This window comes from Spermophilus citellus (genome assembly GCF_964194105.1).
Source record: "Spermophilus citellus genome assembly, chromosome: X".
Lineage (NCBI taxonomy): Eukaryota > Metazoa > Chordata > Mammalia > Rodentia > Sciuridae > Spermophilus > Spermophilus citellus.
Window position 1 is genome coordinate 40,297,268 of NC_138190.1, and position 19,826 is coordinate 40,317,093.

Consider the following 19,826-nt stretch of genomic DNA (forward strand, 5'->3'; position numbering starts at 1 on the left):
CCGGGTTCCTGGGGGTGGGGCCCAGGGTTTTGTTCCGGCCTTGGGCTCTGCGGCCGCCATCTTGTGTCGGCAGAAGGGAAGAAGGTGGCAGGGAGCAGCACCACAACCACAACGGCCGGGGGAGGAGAAGGCGGCGGCGGCGGCGATTCTACGCGGCCCAGGCGGCGGGGAGGAGGAGGAGAAGGAGGAGGGTGGCGGCCGGGCTTGGCTTCAGCTCCTTGAGGAGTTGGCGGCGGCGCGACCCGGGGAACCGGCATTGGTAACCAACAGCCTTTCTAGGCACCTGGCCCGGGGCAGGGGATTCGGGAGGCTGTGGAGAGGCCTGGGTTGGCGCTGTGCCAAGCTGATGTCTGGGCGGGCCGCTGTGACTCGCCAGTGATCAGCGGAGAAGGGAGCATGCCAGATTCAGGGGCGCGGCCGATGTTTCCCATCTGGGACCACCGGCTCGCTCTCAGGGGCTACAAAATCTGACCTTGGGGTCAGACCCCCCCAGATGTGCTTTATGGAGACTCAAGTTCAACATCCTTAGTCAGGTACCTGACTCCATCTCGAACCTTGTATCAGACCATAACTTCCTCCACTTTCCCATAAGGGCACTAGGATCAGCATTGCTGGGTTAAGCCCTTTCCCATTGTGTGCCATTAAAGACTTTCCCAGAATCTCCAGGGAAATCTTTCTTTAGACTCCTCGTGGCTTCCAAGAGGGGCCAGACTTCAGGGAGGGTCCCTAAGGCCATCATTTCTGAGAGAGCACCTTCTCTAGTATTTCCCTTAAGACATCCGCTGGCCCACCCCCCTCCTCTGCCCCTTGCATACACTATCCGCCTTTAATGGGATTAGACCCTTTGAAAAGCCATTTTGCATTTTGGCCCTGGCCATCCTTTTGGAGGCCCCTTTATACATCTAAGGTCTCCCAACCCCACCTGACCCTAGCATCTTCTATCAGATACCCCCTCTGGGCCCAGCATTTCTATTCAAAGACTGCTCTTAGCATCTCTGCCTTTAGAGATTCCTTTCAGTTCCTAGAATCTGCCCATAGAAACTTTCACTACTTTGGGTAATTCTCCCTGTTATGTGTTTCTGGTGTTCTCTTCTGACACTGCTCACAGGCCTTATCAAATTCCACATCAGATATCAGGGAGGAACTATTTAGATACATGATCCTCCATTAAAAATACCCTGCCACCATCTGTTCTTGCAGACCCTGTTGGCTTCTACCCCATTCTGTTGGACAATCCTCTTCCTGACCCAACCTCTGCCTTCAGAAGCCAACCAGGGTTTTAACTTCTCTTTTAATCTCACATCAGGCTTCAGAATCTGGTCTCAAATCTTTTCAGGATCCCCAGCATCTTCAGTCAGAAGCCCTCAGCTTCTGCTTCCAGCCTCATAGAATACCAGTATCATACCCTAACAGGCCCACTAGACCGCCATCAGAATTGAGGGGACACCCCCCCCAAGCATCTACTTACAGAGCTTGCATGGGATCGAACATAATTGGTCAGAGAAACTAACTCCACTTGAGGACCTAGCCAGTGTTTACTTACTAATGTTTTTAAGGCTAAAACTGTCTGGATTCATCTTTCTTTCTCTGCCTTGTCTGCAGCTATGGTACCTAGCATATCCTGTCAAGAGAGATCCATGCAGGGCCTTTGTGTTCCATTAGAAATCCCTCCCCAAGGGTCTGTCCTCAGAGACCTCTCCAGCCCCTCAGCATCCATTCTCACAGCCTCCTGGGACTTTAGGCATTAGTGTCATATACCTCTCATCCTGAGAAACAGTTATTTTTTGGTGGAGGGTTTTTCTGTGCCACCAGCATCCTTGGGCTCTAAAATCTCCCACCCATTCCTTGTGCAGCTTCCCCCAGCAACTGACCATCTTCCTCCTTGCAATGTCTGGGGTGCAACTGAAGTTTCTTGGACCTCCCCCAAAGATCCTTTTCCAGAAATGCAGATTTGAGTGTTTCCTAACACCATGGCTGGGTCCCCCTGGAACTTCTAACATCTCCTTTTCTATTTCCCTCAGAGCTCCTTGGGTTCAGACAACTTCTTCCTGATTTTCCTTTCTCACATTCCCAAGGAATTATCAATTAACCCTTCCCAGGAAGCTTGGCAGGCCTTAGTATCTCTTTTCTGTGCCCTAGCTTCTCCATCCTGATCATTTGGCCCTGTGCCTGCCACTTCTCAAACCTACTTCAGGACTCTACCCTCAACTGTGGTTTGAGGGTAGAACATGCTCTGGCTTCACAATCATCAGTTTGGAGACTGTAGGTCAATTTTGAAACCCTCTAAGCCACAGTTCAGCTTTGCTAAACAATTCACATAATATGCATTTGATAGGGGCCTGAGTGCATGTTGTGGGTATACATGATGATGGTGGTTGTGGTAATGATTTTTGCTGGATGTGGAGATGTTTAGCTCCTTTCTGGGGGTTTCTACACCAAACTCCTCCCCACCTTGAGAAAGGGCTTTTCCAAACCTTGGCAATTGAAATCCACTTTTGATCAATTATCCCAAACCTGCTTAGACCCTTGCTGCCAGCACTAGGGGTCTAGAGATAAAAGTTCTAGTTATTAAAGAACTTTCTGGCCCTGGATCATCTCTGATTTAAGGAGTAAGGAGAGCATATGTCCTAAACATACCAACCTAATGGCAAGGCAAAGATATAACTAAGTATTGGAGGTCCCTGCAGGTGTCCTTGCAGGATCTCACGTGTTCTCAGGTCCGAGTTCTGACCACAGACCTTGACTTCTTTAACTCTCCCAGCAGTCCCTTGAGGACAGTTGTATTTGTCCCAGCTTTTGGATAAAATGGGGCTCAGAGGAAATGAGATCCCTACACTGAGTCAGGGAGCCAGTGAATGGAAAATAGTAATTGCCTTTGTCTCCTTTCTAACTCACCAAGCCTCTTCCTATCCAGGTTGGTTCTTAGCATTCTCAGCAATTTGATCAGCAGACTCATGGGCCCTAGCCAGCCTCCTACCTCCTCTTGTCCTTTCCCTTACCCTCTCATCCCTTAGCCCTCTGGGCAGGGCCTGGAGCTGGGTCCTGTTTACCCAGGAAAATTCAACAAACTATTCTCCACAAGCTATGTGACTCTGGGCAAGCAAGCGGAGTTGTTTCTAAGCCTTTGTTTTCTCATTTGTGATTTGGGCATAGGTTTATGTGGTTCATGAGCATTGTTAGGATTAGACAAAGCCTTTTACCCTGGGATTGACTGGCAGTAAGCTTGGGGTAGACCATAGGGAGCTCTTGTCATTGTGGTTAGTGCTAGAGTGTGACATGTGCCAGGGTGGAATCTTAAGTACTTGGTGTGGTTGGGTATCAAAAAAGGCATGGTGGAGGATCAGTTATGTGAACAGAAAACTTCAGGGTAAGCAAAGGTTCAGTGCTTTGAGGAGGGAGCATTGGGGATGAGGGGAAGTGATTGTGGGTCCTCTAGTCTCTAGAATCTAGATCTAGCTCCCCCCTCCCGTGGCCCCTCAGAGTTCATTGCCACTGCAGGCTGTATTCTGTCTCTGCAACCTAGTGTATGACCCTTAGTAAGTCACTTGTCTCTGAGCTTAGGTTTTCTCATTTATCCAGCAAAGACGCTAAATCCTGCCTTGTGGGATCAGAGCCATTGAGGGGATGAAACTTGATAATACTGGGAAGTAGCTTGGGCTTCAGAGTCAGCAGATCCTGGTCAGGTCCCAGTTCAGCCATTTTCTGTGGGAATCTTGGTCAAGTCATCAAACATCTCTGAATGAATTTTTTTCTTCCTGTGTGAGTTGGGGGTTACTATTGTAGTCTAAACTCCACAGGGGTGACCTGAAGACAGATTGGAGACAAGGCTTGTACGATGTTTGGTATGGTATCTGGCACAGGGAGGACTCCTAGTGAATGTTTATCATACTGTTTACCTGTTTAAGGGATTCCACATGTAGATGAGACTTGAAGTGTTTTCTGTCTTCTTTTTTTAATTGGCCTGGGCTCATTTTCCCCTCCCAAAGTTTGAGGTTGGATAGTTGGGCTTTGTAAAATTCCTCCCTGACCCCCTGGGGACTGTGTTCTCAGTAGGGTATCCCCTGCCATCATCACGCCACCCTGATGAGTGTGATACCCTGATAACTGTCCAAGCATTGTTTCCCTCTTGCACATCCCCCTATCCCCATCCCTGGGATTAAGGGGGAAGAGAGTGAGGAGAATGGCTGCTTGGTGTTGCCTACCTCCTCTGTGCCAGGTCTGTGTTTTTTCTCGTCTCAACCCCTTGGGGAAGGTAAACTGTATCATCACCCCTATTTTACAGGTGAGGAAATCGATCCCCATAGGGGTTAAATGATACCCGTCAAGGAGCAACATGGTCAAGATTTGAAACCAAGTCTATCCTGAATCCACATCCCTCCTCTGACCTCCCCACAAGTAGTCTTGTTGTTTCTTCACCCCACAGGATTGGAGTCTCTCCCTTATTTCCCTGGGCTGGGGAGAGGCAAATGGCTTAGTGGTCAACAACGAGGATTTGCAAGCCAGACCACCTGGGTTCAGATCTTACCCCCAACAGTGGTGTGACCCTGGGCAAGTCACTTCATCTCTCTATGTCAGTCTCTTGTAAAACAGGGTTGCTAATACATTAGTCTTCCTAACCCCATAGTCATATTAACAAGCAGGAAAATGTTCTTGTGTGCCCCAGGCTCATTTTGAACCTCCTTTTCCCCTCTAGATGTCCAGCTCGCCGCTGTCCAAGAAACGTCGCGTGTCCGGGCCTGATCCAAAGCCGGGTTCTAACTGCTCCCCTGCCCAGTCCGTGTTGTCCGAAGTGCCCTCGGTGCCAACCAACGTGAGTATTTTCTTCCTGGAGACTGACAGGCATGGTGGTGGGTGGGAAGGTCCTTTGTATCATTATGCATCTCTCCACACCCCATTCCTGCACATCTCCCTAAACCTGTTCTTGCCCTCGATCCCTAGGGAATGGCGAAGAACGGCAGCGAAGCAGACATAGATGAGGGCCTTTACTCCCGGCAGCTGTAAGTGGGGCTAAGGCCTGGCTGGGGTAAGAGGGTAGGGTTGGGTGGGCCAGGCCCTGACCTGTAGTGCCCCCTAACTTGGCAGGTATGTGTTGGGCCATGAGGCAATGAAGCGGCTCCAGACATCCAGCGTCCTGGTTTCCGGCCTGCGGGGCCTGGGTGTGGAGATCGCTAAGAACATCATCCTTGGTGGGGTTAAGGCTGTCACCCTACATGATCAGGGCACTGCCCAGTGGGCTGACCTGTCCTCCCAGGTACCTCTTCCCAGCCCCATTCTCCCTGTTGAGGCACCAGCCCCACTGCCTGCCATAGTCTCTTCACTTTTTCCCCCTACTTCCCTCTTTGTAGTTCTACCTGCGGGAGGAGGACATTGGTAAAAACCGGGCTGAGGTGTCCCAGCCCCGCCTCGCTGAGCTCAACAGCTACGTGCCTGTCACTGCCCACACTGGGCCTCTTGTTGAGGACTTCCTTAGTGGCTTCCAGGTACTTGGGACACCCCCCACCCTCCTGCTTAATTCTCTCCGAGCCCATCTCTAGTCTGTTCAGTGTTATTCAGGATTTAACAGGCCAGCCTGGGCGCTAGGTTTTGTGTTAGGAAGTCTAGATGATGGATGAACTCTAGCTTTACCTGCTGTATTTTGGCGCAGGTCACTTTGACCCTGTGCCGTAGTTTTCCTGTTTGTAGACTGGGCATGGCAGCAGTACTGACTTCATAGGGCTTCTGTGAGGGTTAAGCGTTTAGAATAACAGCTGGCACATGGTAAGGGCTATATGGATGTTTGCTAAATAAAAATTCTGAGCTAGAACGAGGGACTGTGGGAGTTGAGGTTCTGCCTTAGGAGTCCCTGAGGGCCAGGGCACTAGAGCTGCACCCTAGTGCAGCAGTAGCATCCCACCTCAGTGGGCAGGGATGGGCTCTTGGGGAGAGAGCAGAGACTCAAAAGATCACTGCCTGCCAAGCAGGCGTTGTCTTGAGAACCAGGAGCAGGCGGGTGTGGTAGGAGTGAGCTCAGACTTTGGCTCGAGACAGTTTTACTCCTCCTGGGTCTTGCAGGGCATCCAAGGTTGTAGGCAGAGAGCAGTGGGTGTTTGTCAAACAGGTGAGTCAGCTGTTCTCCAGGCTCTGCGCCTAGCTATCTCTTTAGCTTTCCTGACATAATGTAGGGATGCATTTTTCTCTACACTGAGTTTCACCCTTGCTAAGTGGAGTTGTACCCGCAGCAGTCTTCCTTAGGAAGACTGAATCAGAAAGACCCCGGACATCTATACCTTAAGGACTACTTGAGCCCTCCCCACCTCTGCCATTGTTTTCTCCCCCTTTCCCCTCGTTTCCCATAGGGCTGGGCCCTTGGCCTGAGCCTCCACTTCTCCACAGGTGGTGGTCCTGACCAATACCCCCCTGGAGGAGCAGTTGCGAGTGGGTGCATTCTGTCACAGCCGTGGCATCAAGCTGGTTGTGGCAGACACGCGAGGCCTGTTTGGGTGAGTGCTGCCCCTGGCCCTCTTTCCCACTAACCCATATCAGGCCCAGGTCAAGACCCCCAGATTGTCACTGCCTTCATCCCTCCTCAGCCACCTGAATTTTATATTTTGTGTGTTCACCTTTCCCCATATGGCATTAGCACTGTTTGATCCCCCCAGTGAGACATTGAGTTTGTAGATATTGACTGCACTTTGAAGGATGTGTAGGGCCTGTGTGCATGGGTTTGGCCATCAGTCTTGTCATCTTCCTCTATAGGCAGCTCTTCTGTGACTTTGGAGAGGAGATGGTCCTTACAGATTCCAATGGAGAGCAGCCTCTCAGTGCTATGGTTTCTATGGTCACCAAGGTGAGGAGACCAGCCTCAGGAGGCCTGGCATGCAGATGGGAAGTGGTAGTCCTCCCTGTCTGCTCCCTGAGCCTGCTTCTGAGGCTCACTCTTCTTTAACCAGGACAATCCCGGTGTGGTTACCTGCCTGGATGAGGCCCGACATGGGTTTGAGAGTGGCGACTTTGTCTCCTTTTCAGAAGTACAGGGAATGATTGAGCTCAATGGAAATCAGCCCATAGAGATCAAAGTCCTGGGTGAGCTAAGGCCATGAGGGCATCGGAGGAGAACTGGGTAGGGTGTTATAGGGAGGAAATGTATCCCTGGGTTCAGAGTGAGGGGAGACACATCATCCTGAGTGGCTGAGATGAACCAGAAACAGACTCCATCAGTGCTCGTGGGCACGGGAAAGAACTTCTTTATGTTTGAACTGTCATTCCTGGGAGAAGGAATATGTAGTGTTAGAGTTGAGCAGGGGAAAGATGCTTGAATGGGGCAGATCAGGGGATCCACTCATGTCTGAGCTCATTTGGGTAGGAGTAGAGAAAGGGTCTCCATTGGAGACTGGGGGCCAGGGACTACTCAGGGCCTCATGGGGTCTGAGCTGGCTCTGGGGTAGAGGCTAGATGGTTTCTGATGTCCAAGTGGAGCCCTGAGGGGAGGGCGAAGAGATGGCTCTTGATGTCTGGGCTGGGGCAAGGATGGTTTTTTCATTATCTTGTGGGCATTGTGGATTAGAAGGAGGGTGAATAGACTGATGACCTCTCCCATCTACCATAGGTCCTTACACCTTTAGCATCTGTGACACTTCTAACTTCTCTGACTATATCCGCGGAGGCATCGTCACTCAGGTCAAAGTACCTAAGAAGATTAGCTTTGTGAGTGTGTGAGGGGAGCAATGGGGCATGATTCTAGGCATTTCCAAATTCTTTGATCCTTTCTTTTGGTTCTAATGTCCTTCCCCCATCCAACTCCCCAGAAATCCTTGCCAGCCTCACTGGCGGAGCCTGACTTTGTGATGACAGACTTCGCCAAGTTTTCACGCCCTGCTCAGCTACACATTGGCTTCCAGGCTCTGCACCAGTTCTGTGCTCAGCATAGCCGGCCACCTCGACCCCGCAATGAGGTAGTGGGGGGTGGGTGAGACAGCCAGGGCATAAATCCTTGGCTCTAAAGGCCCACCATGCCTCTCAGTCTACTCTCTTCCCTACCAGTGGCCTGACAGGGCCTCATTTGGTTCCTTCTGCCCCCCAGGAGGATGCAACAGAACTGGTGGCCCTAGCACAGGCTGTCAATGCTCGAGCCCTACCAGCAGTGCATCAGGATAGCTTGGACGAGGACCTCATACGGAAGCTGGCTTATGTGGCTGCTGGGGACCTTGCACCCATAAATGCTTTCATTGGGGGTCTTGCTGCCCAGGAGGTCATGAAGGTCAGCATGGGTGGAGTGGGCCTCATGCTTTCCTGACTCCATCATTTGCTGTCCATCTGTATCAGGCCCCAGTGAACCACTGACCACCTCCTTCCCCTCTCCTTTCCCCTTGCCAGGCCTGCTCTGGGAAGTTTATGCCCATCATGCAGTGGCTATACTTTGATGCCCTTGAGTGTCTTCCAGAAGACAAAGAGGCCCTCACAGAGGACAAGTGCCTCCCGGTATGTGAGTGGAGCTCGTGGCTATGGGGAAGGCATCCTTGGTGGCATATCTGGGAAGGCCCCTCTCTGATCCTCTTTTCACATTCCTCAGCGTCAGAACCGTTATGATGGGCAAGTGGCTGTATTTGGTTCAGACCTGCAAGAAAAGCTGGGCAAGCAGAAATACTTCCTGGTGAGTAATCCCATTGGAAAACTGCTACCTTCCTTCCCCTGGCCTCTAACCACTTCTTACATGCTTTCTACATCCTTAGGGGGAGGGTCTTTTTGTTTTTTTAACCACCTCACACCTTATTTTTGTTACCGTAAAGGAAATTCAGGTGTAGCCCTTGTTTCCGTCTCTGGTGCCTTGTCATTAAGATGATTTTGGGTCAGTTATTTATTTATTTATTTATTTATTTATTTAGATACTCAGGGGCACTTAACCACTGAGCCACATTCCCAGCCTTTTTTTTTTTTTTTTAATTTTTTAGTTGTAATTGGACACAAAACCTTTATTTCACTTATTTATTTTTATGTGGTGCTGAGGATTGAACCCAGGGTCCCGCATGTGCGAGGCGAGCGCTCTACTGCTGAGCCACAACCCCAGTCCCCCAGCCCTTTTTTTAAAAAAACTTTATTATTAGGGCTGGGGATGTGGCTCAAGCGGTAGCGCGCTCGCCTGGCATGCGTGCGGCCCGGGTTCGATCCTCAGCACCACATACAAATAAAGATATTGTGTCCGCTGAAAACTAAAAAATAAATATTAAAATCTCTCTCTCTCTCTCTCTCTCTCTCTCTCTCTCTCTCTCACTCACTCTCTCTCTCACTCACTCTCTCTCTCACTCTCTCTTAAAAAAAAACTTCATTATTTACATGCAGTGCTGAGAATCAAACTCAGTGCCTCACACGGGCTAGGCAAGTGTTCTACCACTGAGCCGGCCCCCCCAGCCCTTTGTTATATTTTATTTAGAGGCAGAGTCTTACTAAGGTGCTCAAGGTCTTGCTAAATTGGCTTTGAACTTAGGATCCTCTGGCCTCAGTCTCCCAAGTCCCTGGGATTCAGGTGTTCACCACTGTTCCTGGCTATGGGTCATTTCTTAAAAGTCCTGGAACCTGCAGACATGGTGCCAGACCTTCTGCTGGCTCTAGGACAAGTAAGGGGCCATGGATACTTCATATCAACCTGTGTCACTCTGATTTGCTTTCATCTATCTTGGCTGTTTCTTAGGTGGGTGCAGGCGCCATTGGCTGTGAGCTGCTCAAGAACTTTGCCATGATTGGACTAGGCTGTGGGGATGGCGGAGAAATCATTGTCACAGATATGGACACCATTGAGAAATCAAATCTGAACCGACAGTTTCTATTCCGGCCCTGGGATGTCACGGTGAGTCAGGTGTTGTGAGAGTTAGGAGATAAGGCTTTTTCCTTAACAGTATTTTGGGGTTCCCAAAACCACTCCCAAGCTCAGTGTGTTTCACTAAGAGGACTCCTACAACTGAATATTTAGTTGTACTTGTAGCTATGATTTATTACAGTTAAAGGACACACTGCACTATCAGCAAAGGGAAAAGGAGCATGGAGTGAAGTCAGTTGCAAGTTCTTCTGAGTTCTCCCTCTTGAGGACATGCTTTATTTCCCCAGTTGCAAATTGTAATAAGACACATGAAATGTTGCCGATCCAGGGAAGCTTGTTAGAGATTAGCCACCCAGGGCTTTTATTAGCAGGTGGTCATGTATGGAACTCATGTGTCAAACTTCTGGACTCCAAGAAGGAACAAAGGTGTTCAACATAAACTGTGGTGTTTGCATCAACAGTTCAGGTTCAGTGAGTCAAGGATGAAAGTTTCTAGACTCTAGCCAAATGCCAACCTTGGAAGCATGTCTTTCTACAGATTGTGGTTTAGTCAGCTAGGGTCACTCCTCTGCACACATTTGTAACTGAGTTATACAGGGTTCTAGCGAGAAGCCCATAGGGGACAATTTATATTTTATCCTGCCCAATATCTACTTTCCTCCCTTACTGGGTCATTCATTTATTATATGCCAAATAGTTATTAAGGTAGCAGGTAGTATTCTAGATATGTGAGATACATTAAAGAAAAAAACAAAGTTTCTGGTGGGGGAGACCAAATAGTAAATAATATATAAAATATTGATAGAATACATCAGTGAGCTGTACTGTTCATGTTGCTGGTGAGTAGTTCTGCAGATGATACAGCAAAAACACTATAAGGAAAGTTGAGTATAACAAGGTCAGTTTGCATCCTTGATTACTGTGGTTAAGGAGAGTGCTGGGGTTGTGGCTCAGTGGTAGAGTGCTTGCCTAGCATGTGTGAGGCACTGGATTCAATCCTCAGCACCACATAAATAATAAAATGAAGGTATTTTGTCCTTAGTCAAAAATATTAAAAGTTAAGGAAAGCAAGATGTTGCCCAATGTCTCTAATATGTACTTGTCCTCTGCTTCCCTGGCCATGTGGCATTGTCATAGGCTATCTCTTCTACTAAACCAGGGAGCTCTTGAACTCATGGTCTACTTCTTCTCCATTATTAAAATAAATCCTCAGGTGGATGGCTCTCTATAGATATGTATCAAGATAGCACAGAAATAACTAGGCCATGTTCCTCCACACTCACCCTGGAACTCTTCACCCCCTTAGAAGTTAAAGTCTGACACAGCCACTGCAGCTGTGCGTCAGATGAATCCACACATCCGGGTAACAAGCCACCAAAACCGTGTGGGTCCTGACACAGAGCGCATCTATGATGATGATTTCTTCCAAAACCTGGATGGCGTGGCCAATGCCCTGGATAATGTGGATGCCCGTAAGTTTGGAGGCGGGTGAGGAGGTCAGGGTCAAAGTTGTATGTGGATGTGCATGTATGAGGGCTGTGCGTCTTCCTGTCCTTTACTGATGTTAAGTTTCCTGCTCTCATATCTTTCCCCTCTATCTCCCCACAGGCATGTATATGGACCGCCGCTGTGTGTACTACCGAAAGCCGCTGCTGGAGTCAGGCACATTAGGCACTAAGGGAAATGTGCAGGTGGTGATTCCCTTCCTGACAGAGTCATACAGCTCCAGCCAGGATCCACCGGAGAAGTCCATCCCCATCTGTACCCTGAAAAACTTTCCCAATGCCATTGAGCACACTCTGCAGGTGAGTGGCTGTGGTGGGGAAGGAAAGGGTAGCCCCGTGGCTGCTGCTAGTCTCTCAGCCACAAGGCCCTTAGCCTTCAGATGTTGTAAGCCTAAGTGAAAGATGTGCTTTTTCTCCAATCTCTCCCCTTCCCCCACTTCTTGCCTGGCAGCCTAGGTTTCTAGGATGAGTCATTCTTTTTTTCACTTCTATTTTTAAGTTTTTCTAGCATGTAGACAAGTATAAACAATACTATGCTGGGTACTCAAATGCCACTCCCTCTCTAGATTTAACAATTGTTAATGTTTTACCACATTTATTTCTTAGATTGATATAGTTTTTTCTTCTTTGTGCTAGAGTGTCTTGGATATCACAACACTTTACTTCCTACTGTTTCACTCTGCCTCTGCAGAGTAAGGATATATGTCTGTATAATAGGGTCTTTTAACCTCAGAACGATTGACATTTGGGGGCTGAGTATTTCTTTGTCCTGGGGATGCTGTCCTTTGCATTGTAGGGTATTACCCAGCATCCCTGGATTCTACCCACTAGATGTCAGTAACACCCCCTCATCACTGTAACAGCTAAAAATGTCTACAGACATTGCCAGATGTCTTGGGGGATGGGGGTGTACAAAGTCACTCCTAGTCAAGAACTACTGCTATTTAAGCAAAGCACCATTTTCGTAATGAACAAAATTAATAGCCATTTTTTACCATCTCCAAGTTATTTGTTTTCTAATACTTAGTCCATATTGAGTTTTCCCTAACAGTTGTTTAAAATTAGTTTTACAGCTTGTTTGTCAGGATAATTCTGTCTGTATGACACACACACATGCGGAACAGCACACATGTCATCTAGCTGAAGTCTTACAAAAGTGAACCTGCCAGGCCACAATACAGAGTCTAAGGATAACCAGTGTTCTATCAGAATAAATCTTAGCACAGTGTTGGAGGCCAAATCATTAGGACTGGTTAGGAGTATGGGGGTGGGAAAAAGACCAGTTCCACCTGTCACTTTCCCTTGTGACTCTGTGGTTTCAAAGTGGATGTGTCTATATTTGTGCATCCACCAGTCTCATTAGACCATGTATGACCTTGAACTGAACCTCTTTGTGCTTCATATTCCTCCTCTAAAATGCGGGATAGCAGTAGCAACTACTTCACAGTGCAGCTGTAAAGACCTTAACACTTACTATATAACTGGCACTGTCTCAAGGAACCTTTAAATATGTTCACAGGGAGCTGGGGCTATAGCTCAGTGGTAGAGTATTCGTGAGTTCAAGGTCACACATGGTCTAGTGAGAATGTGGTAGATGCACAAATATAGACACATCCACTTTGGAACCGCAGAGTCACAAGGGAAAGTGACAGGTGGAGCTGATCTTTTTGCCACCCCCATACTCCTAATCACACTGTATGGTTTGGTTTCTAACACTGCACTGATAATTATTCTGATAGCACATTGGTTATCCTTAGATTCTGATTTGTGGCCTGGCATGTTCACTTTGTAAGACTGCAGTGGGTTAAATGCCCAGCTCTACAAAGAATATACTCACTAGCAACCCCATGAGATAGGCATTGCTGTTACAATGTCTATTTAGAGGTAGGGACATGGAAGTCAGGGGATTGACATGTATGCCTGAAGTTACAAAACTACATAATATACAGCAGAGTTGGGATTTGAATTGCAATCTCTAAAGTTTATATTCTCCAAACTACGTCACTAATGACTATTTCCTATCCTAGGAATTCTCAGAGGATAGAGCCTTTGTTGTGTTTTCTGCTGAGTCCCAAGAGCCTTTTTGTTTTTTTTTTTTGTACTGGGGATTGAACCCAGGGGCATTTTACCACATCCCCATCCCTATCTATTTATTTACTTTGGTACTAAGTATTGAAACCAGGGGCACTTAACTACTGAGCCACGTCCCCAGCCCCTTACTACATTTTATTTAGAGACAGGGTCTCCCTAAGTTGCTTAGTGCCTCCCTAAGTTGCTGAGGCTGGCTTTGAACTTGAGGTCCTCCTGCCTCAGCTTCCCAAACGTGCGCCACCTCAACCAGCTTATTTGTTAATTTTGAGATGGGTTCTAAGTTGCTTAGGGCTTTGGTAAGTTGCTGGGGCTGGCCTTGAACTTGTGATCTTCCTGCCTTAACCTTCTGAGTCACTGGGATTACAGGTGTGTGCCACCACACACAGCAGATAATTTTCTTTTTTATTGTGATGTAGCATATGTAGAGTAAGATACACAGAACTCAATTTTCTTTTTTCCTGATACTAGAGGTTGATCCTAGAGGTGCGTTACTGCTGAGCTATATCCATAGTTTTTGTCATACATATGTTGGTGTAATTACTGTTCAGATCTATTCAATTGTTTTTTTTTCTTTTTTTTTTTTTTGGTACTGGGTATTGAATTCAGGGGTACTCGACCACTGAGCTACACCCCCAGCCCTATTTTGCATTTTATTTAGAGACAGGGTCTCACTGAGTTGCTTAGTGCCTCAAAGTTGCTGAGGCTGGCTTTGAACTTGCGATTTTCCTGTCTCAGCCTCCTAAGCCGCTGGGATTACAGGCATGCACCACCGTGCCCGGTTTAATTCAGTTGTTTTTTTAAATTGCAGTGCTGGCATTGAGGGAATGGGGAAGGTTGTGGGTCCTTCCCCTTCCAGAGCAGCCATGTATTTTACTTCCTACTTGCTTTATTCACTGGTGGGCTTTCTCATGCTCTTGTCTGCAGTGGGCTCGGGATGAGTTTGAAGGCCTCTTTAAGCAGCCGGCAGAAAATGTCAACCAGTACCTCACGTGAGTAACTCACAAACCCCCTCGCCCTCTTCCCTGCCTGCCAGACAAGGTATCCTGTCTCTTCTCCTTCACTGTCACCCTCAACACCAGGCACACTTTTCAAAGGAACCAGTGAATGCTTGGGCCTCATACTGCTGGGGGTCAGGAATAGCTTTCCATGGAGAAGGTGGGATTGCCCTGGAGCCTACTCCTAGGTTCTCTGTATAATCTTGCCCCTCGGCCCCTCTGCTCCCTGATAGAGACCCCAAGTTTGTGGAGCGGACATTGCGGCTGGCGGGCACCCAGCCGTTGGAAGTGCTGGAGGCCGTGCAGCGCAGCCTGGTGCTGCAGCGACCACAGAACTGGGCTGACTGCGTGACTTGGGCCTGCCACCACTGGCACACCCAGTACTCTAACAACATTCGGCAGCTGCTGCACAACTTCCCTCCCGACCAGGTAATTCCCACTTGCTGGTTCCATTTGACCGCATGCATTTCCCTGCAACAGGAGCCTGCCGTGGGCTCTCCAGGTGGCACCTCCCAGTTACTGGTCCAGCCATGGCCAGTACCTTGAATTATGGGGATCTCAGAAAAATGATTACGCCAGACCTGTTTGTTCCATTTCCCACTCCATGGAGATGAGGTTTCTATTTTCCTTACCTGTGGTGTGGGTTGAGTTAAATCCTTAGGCCTCATCAGGACTGTAGGAACTATGGGCTCAAATCCCAACTCTCTTTGAACTTAGACAAGTCACTTCTCTGCACCTCAGTTTCCTCAGCTGTGAAATAGGAACAATGATAATCTACCTCATGGGGTATTTTGTGAGGATTGATTAATTAGTATTTATTGATAATAAGTTAGTTCATTGCCTAGTAATCAATAAGAGTTTTTTTAATGGCTTCCTATCTTACATAATGCAAATGCTAAACAAAGCCCCTGGTTCCCCTGGCTTTGGAACTTCCATCTGCAATTCACTACAGTGTGGGTGTTTTGATATTGACTCCAGTCAACTTTGAGTGCCCAGCCAGGGATAGTGAGGAAGATTGGAGCCAAGATGATGAGTCAGGATTGTCAGAGAAGCCTCTAATTGCAGATGCTGCTTCACAAAAATTTCTCTCTCCTTTAGCTCACAAGCTCCGGAGCCCCCTTCTGGTCTGGGCCCAAACGTTGTCCACACCCACTCACCTTTGATGTCAACAATGTGAGTCTCCTCCTGGGGTTTCTTGGGGTCAGGTGGAGGATGGGAAATGAGGTGGTGCTCCCCACCTGAGGGCTCATATGCTTACCCTGCCTCTGCCTTCCCCCAGCCCCTGCATCTGGACTATGTGATGGCTGCTGCCAACCTGTTTGCCCAGACTTATGGGCTGATGGGCTCTCAGGACCGAGCTGCCGTGGCCACACTTTTGCAGTCTGTGCAAGTCCCCGAGTTCACCCCCAAGTCTGGTGTCAAGATCCATGTTTCTGACCAGGAGCTGCAGAGCGCCAATGCTTCTGTTGGTGAGGGTGTTTGGCCAGTAGGCCAGGAGTTATGACCCCTACTTGTCTCCAGCCCTAGTCTATTTTCCCCACCAGTCCTCTTCCCCTGGTTCTGTGACCCCAGGCCTGAGGCTAACCCCCCCACACACCTTCTTTTGCACATCCTTTTCTCTGTAACATGAAGAGGATCAGTTGAGTCAGATTATCTCTCTGCTCCTTCCCACTCTGGCCCTCAGGAGAAAGCCTTTTGTTAAGTTCTTGCTCTGTGTATATTTGCCTTGGTTTTATTCTTTACTCTCTCTTTTCTTGATCTGTTCATTCAGGGTTTTGGTCTTCACCAGTGATCTCCCCTGATATCTACCTGCTTTGTCGTCTTCCACATCTCTCCCATTTCCCCATCCACACATCTCGGCCCCCTCCTCACCCATTTCTCCACATACATCTTCACCCCGGTATTGTCCTCCATACTTAGGCCGAAGTTTACTGACACCTTGTCTATATATTTATTCTCCTGTCTTCCCTTATATATATGTAATGCATCTGAAACTCTCTACATTGACCTTCCATGTATCTCTTCCCATCTCTCCTTTCCTGTCCCTGTCTATCTTCCAGAATATCTGCCTTTCATGTTCTTCTCTGTATATTGTTGTAGTCTTTCCTTATAACATTTTCTTTCATCTGCACATATTCTTCTCCTGTTTCTTCCCACACATCTCACCCTTGGTATACACCCTTTTCTTCCTCATTCTCCATCTGCCCCTTAGCTGCTTTTTCCTCTGTCCATTCAATTCATATTTCCCCCCCATCTTCCTCTCCATATATCTTTTTTTGTATGTGTTTGGTACTGGAGATTTAATCCAGGGCCCTGTACGTGCCAGCATGGTAGGCAAGTACTTTACCACTGAGCTGTATCCCAGCCTTTTATTTTATTTTGAGACTGGGTCTTACTAAATTTCCCAGGCTGGCCTCAAACTAGCCATCCTCCTCAGACTCCTGAGTAGCTGGGATTACAGACATGTGCTACGGTATCCAGCTCTTCCATGTCTTCCTATCTCCCTCTACATCATTTCCCATAAGATCTATACTTCTCCTGTTTGATCTATCTCCCTTTTTCCTAACAGCTTCCTTCTGTTCCTTAGAGAAATCTCTCTTCATTAGCCACTATCCCCCTCTCTCCATCCTTTTCAGGTTTGTACTATTTTCCAGCTCTACCTCTCTGCTTTGCCCCTCTGCTTTCCTAGAATATCTCTCCTTTCCAAATCCTGTATCTACCTAAATACCTTTTGCCCCACATTTCAGACCCTTGTTTGGATCAAAGGGCTGACAGCATCCTTCTCTTTGTTCAGATGACAGCCGCCTAGAGGAACTCAAGGCCACGCTGCCCAGCCCAGACAAGCTGCCTGGATTCAAGATGTGTCCTATCGATTTTGAGAAGGTGCTTGAAGAGGGCCCTGGGTAGGGCAGGGGTGTGGGCTGAGAATGGATTTCTAGGGATCTGGAGTCAGTGGGGATCAGATCATGAGTTTATCATATGGCTCTGAATCAATAGGTGGTTCTTAGCCATCCCTCTGTGATCTGAGGAAGTCTAGCAAGGTAATTGCAATGGAGAACACTTGTGTTGCTAGAGGCTAAGAAGTCTCTTCCTCATCTGATCCATTCTTCCCATTAATAACAGGATGATGATAGCAATTTCCATATGGATTTCATTGTGGCTGCATCCAACCTCCGGGCAGAAAACTATGACATTCCTCCTGCCGACCGGCACAAGGTGAGGGGAATCTAGGACTGATGTTCCACCCTCTCCTGGGCTTAAGTTGTTGCATTCTTCCCTTTCTGTAGACCCTGAACCTCTTGCTACTTAAATACCTTTGTTCTCTTCCTATCTCACAGAGCAAGCTGATTGCAGGGAAGATCATCCCAGCCATTGCCACAACCACAGCAGCTGTGGTTGGCCTTGTGTGCCTGGAGCTGTACAAGGTAGTACAGGGGCACAGACAGCTTGACTCCTATAAGAATGGTTTCCTCAACTTGGCCCTGCCCTTCTTTGGCTTTTCTGAACCCCTTGCTGCACCACGTCACCAGGTAAGGGCCTGCATTGGGAGATGGGGTGTGTCTATAGAGCTGGCTTTAGTTTTTCATCACACCTTGTTACAGGGTCAGAGTTTCTGTTGACTCTGTTGACGTGTAACCTACTCCTTTTGTGCACTGTTTGTTCATTTTTTCATTAATCACGTTGTTTAAGTACCTGCTACTTGCTGAGCACTGGTCTGCTTCCCTCCTGTGGACACCCTCAGAAAAGGTGGGGTATATGAATTGTGTCCTGAGAGATTATTAATTATCAAATAATTGCAGCTGACATTTTTTGGATGTATACTAAATGCTTCACTTGGTTAATTGATTCATTCAAATATTTATTGAGTACCTACTTTGTGCAAATCGTCTTTTAGGTGCTGAGGTTATATTCAAAAAATAGGTTATATAAATATCAATTTGAATGATTTTGGAACTCCCAAAGAAGAACAGGATAGGGAGAGGCTTGAGAGTACCAGGGGTTGGTGAGTTTGGTATTTTATTTTATTTGATGCCAGGAATCAAACCCAGAGCATTACATGCTGAGCCTGTGCTCTACCACTGAGCTCCAGCTCCAGCGTCAGCCAGGAGTTTGGGGTTTGAAATGTGGGATGGTCAGGAAATATCTTGCTGCAAAAATTGATATGTTAGCTAAGACTTTGGGGGAGGAGAGGGGATAAGCCATGCAGGCCTTTGTGGAGACTGGGGACCAGTCCTTCAACAGGGGTATTGAAGTAGTAGTATGCCTGGCATGTTGGGGAATTAGGTCAGAGGATGAAGCAGGTAAGAGATGAGAAGACTATAGGGTTCCAGTGGCATAAGATCTTGTCAGTCATCAGTAAGAGTATTTTGCAGGTTACTCAGTGATGTGGGGTCCATGAGAGAGTTTTAACAAAAGAGTTTTGTGATCTGACTTAACATGAGTGTAAGGAGATGGAGGTGACAGGGGCTGGCCCTCTGGGGTGACCCTCATCTTAATCTCCCCTCCTTGTGCTGTAGTACTATAACCAAGAGTGGACACTGTGGGATCGCTTCGAGGTACAGGGGCTGCAGCCTAATGGTGAGGAGATGACCCTCAAACAGTTCCTAGACTACTTTAAGGTAAGGACCCCTTACTCTTTTATCCTTTCTGGGGATGAGATGTGCAGGGGACTTGCTGTCCTGTCCCTTCCCCTGACACTGCTGTCCTCCATCCCTCCCCTCCAGACAGAGCACAAATTAGAGATCACCATGCTGTCCCAGGGTGTGTCCATGCTCTATTCCTTCTTCATGCCAGCTGCCAAGCTCAAGGAACGGTTGGATCAGCCGTGAGTTGGCTGCTGGGTCAGCAGGGGAGGTCTTGTGTCTCTTGGGGATTCTCAACTTTACGTCCCTTCACCTGCTCTGCCCCCCACCTACCTCCCCTCTTTTGCTTTCTGCTTTCCTGAACCTTTACCCTCACGCTTACCCCCAGGATGACAGAGATCGTAAGCCGTGTGTCGAAGCGAAAGCTGGGCCGCCATGTGCGGGCGCTGGTGCTTGAGCTGTGCTGCAACGACGAGAGCGGCGAGGACGTCGAGGTCCCCTATGTACGATACACCATCCGCTGACCTGCCTATACTCACCTAGGCTGGCCCCAGTCCCCCCTCCCCAGGTCCCTTCCATCCCTGGGTTCCCATTTGGCAGTGGCCCAACTGGCCAAGCCTGGTGTCTCCTCTTCACCCCCTACCTGAATCCCAATTGCCACTGCTTTCTACCTTGTTTGGAACCTGACTCCTAATAAAAAGATATTAACCCAGAAGTGGCCTGCCCTGCTGGTTCCAGGGAAGGAGGGGCTTCCTGGAGCTATTTGGTTCTGATGGTGGCCAGCTGCCAATTTCCTAGCAGAGAAAATGTAAGAGTTGCCACCTCTTCTTGCTCTTTTCTCTTATGAAAATATGGAGGCACC

At 48.2% G+C, this 19,826-nt stretch overlaps 1 protein-coding gene across 1 annotated transcript; it reads left to right on the forward strand.

Annotated features, from left to right (window-relative positions):
- Positions 1–61: 61 nt before the first annotated feature.
- On the forward strand, positions 62–19,679 carry UBA1 (ubiquitin like modifier activating enzyme 1). Its single transcript, XM_081277317.1, has 26 exons — positions 62–259; positions 4,694–4,810; positions 4,939–4,997; positions 5,083–5,251; positions 5,346–5,480; positions 6,373–6,479; positions 6,736–6,826; positions 6,930–7,062; positions 7,586–7,683; positions 7,785–7,931; positions 8,060–8,236; positions 8,353–8,457; positions 8,549–8,629; positions 9,665–9,820; positions 11,097–11,262; positions 11,399–11,595; positions 14,311–14,375; positions 14,615–14,810; positions 15,480–15,554; positions 15,661–15,850; positions 17,176–17,264; positions 17,505–17,597; positions 17,720–17,911; positions 18,899–19,000; positions 19,106–19,206; positions 19,353–19,679. Exons 2-26 carry the CDS (start codon positions 4,694–4,696, stop codon positions 19,486–19,488), a joined length of 3,177 nt encoding a protein of 1,058 aa, XP_081133443.1. The 5' UTR covers positions 62–259; the 3' UTR covers positions 19,489–19,679.
- The last annotated feature ends 147 nt before the right edge of the window (positions 19,680–19,826 follow it).

Bases quoted from the DNA above. Each gene is read 5' to 3' on its own strand.
- UBA1 (XM_081277317.1), top strand. From the start codon at position 4,694: ATGTCCAGCTCGCCGCTGTCCAAGAAACGTCGCGTGTCCGGGCCTGAT. The intron at 7,684-7,784 runs GTGAGTGTGTGA...CCAACTCCCCAG, and splicing joins TACCTAAGAAGATTAGCTTT to AAATCCTTGCCAGCCTCACT. The intron at 19,001-19,105 runs GTAAGGACCCCT...CCTCCCCTCCAG, and splicing joins AGTTCCTAGACTACTTTAAG to ACAGAGCACAAATTAGAGAT.